The sequence below is a fragment of the Buceros rhinoceros genome, unplaced genomic scaffold (assembly GCF_000710305.1).
Source record: "Buceros rhinoceros silvestris isolate BGI_N320 unplaced genomic scaffold, ASM71030v1 scaffold44304, whole genome shotgun sequence".
NCBI lineage: Eukaryota > Metazoa > Chordata > Aves > Bucerotiformes > Bucerotidae > Buceros > Buceros rhinoceros.
Window position 1 is genome coordinate 7,879 of NW_010410800.1, and position 1,782 is coordinate 9,660.

The window sequence follows — 1,782 nt, forward strand, 5'->3', positions numbered from 1 at the left end:
TCCCCAGGCAGAACACCGCAGTGGCACTGCTGAAAACCTGAAATGTCACTAAAGCACTTAATGCTACAAAGGTAAGAGACATTCATTTATCTCACATTTGCATCAGCTACACAATCTTAAAGGTCTATGTTGAACAGAAAGCAAAGTCTGGTAAAACCTTCAGATAGAACAATAAAAGCAGCAAATGTTTTCCCTCCTCTGAACTCAAAACACATTTAAGAGTCTACTTAAAATATCTTTTAAAAATTATGAAAAAACAAACCCACAAAAAAGCAATGACTTTGCCTTGGGCAGGGTGTTATTTAAAAATTTATTTCTGATTGTAAGTTGCTGCTTAATGTAAAAACAATTTCTTCTTTTGGTTTTACCCAAATGATTTGTAAGCCTGGTAGGTACGCTACCAGTTCATTTAAACTTTTGCTTTCCTTACTAGTTTTAGCTTATGGAGGCTGGTACAAAACATTTACTGGAGCTTAATGGCTTGTTCTCTCATTGCTGTTATTACAAACCACTCTGATGGAAAGTTGTTAAGTGTGCAGTTTGAATTCGTAGGTGTTTGTTTTCCACTGGTTGACATCTGCATTGATCATGTTGCGCTCTGTGAAAGTGACCCATCCTTCTGAATCAATGAGAATGACCGTGTTAGTCCTGGAACAAAGGGGTAGAAGGTTAAGCCTTGTGTGCGTTACATCTAAATTTCCAGGGCCCCATCCCTCATCCCCAAAGGTTTTGTCTTTTTTTTTTTTTTCCCCTTTGACTGCATCATCACCTCACTAGCAGGGCAGAAATCATCTTGGCAAGTTCAAATGGGCATTTTCAGTCCCTTCTTCCATCACTCCACTGCTCTGATTTTCAGCTGCACAGGCAGCAGCTGACACACAAAGCTGCTCATTTTCAGAGAGTATGATGAAAGGTTTGGACATTTTTAGACTCAGGTGTTCCATTCAGAAGTGCCATAAACCCAAGTTTTTCTTCCCAGCCCACACACCCCCTGATAGGTCATTCCTATCAATAGTGCTCGTTCATTCTTTCCTTTCGAATCAGTTGTCCATTAAGTTTTAAATGTTGTTAATTATTATCATAGGACACTGATACATGATCACAGGAAAACCCTTCTCTCTGAACCTTCCAAAGAGGAAATCTATCTCCATGAAAAGCAGATTACATTCCTGCATCTATGCCGCTGTCATGCGTAAGCTGTCACTTCTCTGTGGGTGCTGCAGTACCTTGCCAGAGAGATAGGACTGACAAAAGTAGAAATTTTCCACCATCCTGATGCGGTGGCCTTCCCCAAGTCATTTCACAGTCTTTCACTCACATGAAAAAGTGTTTTATTTACTCAGAAGAGTATCACGAGGCCTAATTAACAATCTCTATTCACTAAGCCACGTTGCTAAGGGAAAGGTACGTGTGAGCATACATTATAGTAGCAGGGAAGACTTAAAACGTAGTGTTAATTCACCAGGAAAAGGTTAGTATTTTTACTGAGTTATCCCTGTTTCCTTTGAAATAGCTACACTGCAACTGTGAAGCGAGGGAAGGAAGAAGATTCTTTAAATAAGGGATAATGAAGACTTAAAATGGTAAAGTGTTCTTTGAACACAGTTTTATAGAAACCACTGTAAAAACTGAGTACTTCTTTCTCAGAATATCAACTTAAAATACTTTCAGAAGAGAGTGCTACCTGCTTACCTATTTACACCTCTACAGTGGAAATACTGCAGCTGACTATGCCAGAGAGACCAATCTGATAAAACCATTGGCAGACTTTTAGACCAGCAG

General features: G+C 39.4%; 1 protein-coding gene across 1 annotated transcript in view; it reads right to left on the reverse strand.

The window, feature by feature from the left end:
• Positions 1–317: 317 nt before the first annotated feature.
• TANGO2 (transport and golgi organization 2 homolog (Drosophila)) overlaps positions 318–1,782 on the reverse strand; it is a 21,369-nt gene continuing 19,904 nt past the window's right edge. Inside the window, exon 8 of the mRNA XM_010135731.1 lies at positions 318–648. Coding sequence (XP_010134033.1) covers positions 528–648 — 121 coding nt within the window. The 3' untranslated portion in view covers positions 318–527. The remainder of the gene's footprint in view (positions 649–1,782) is intronic.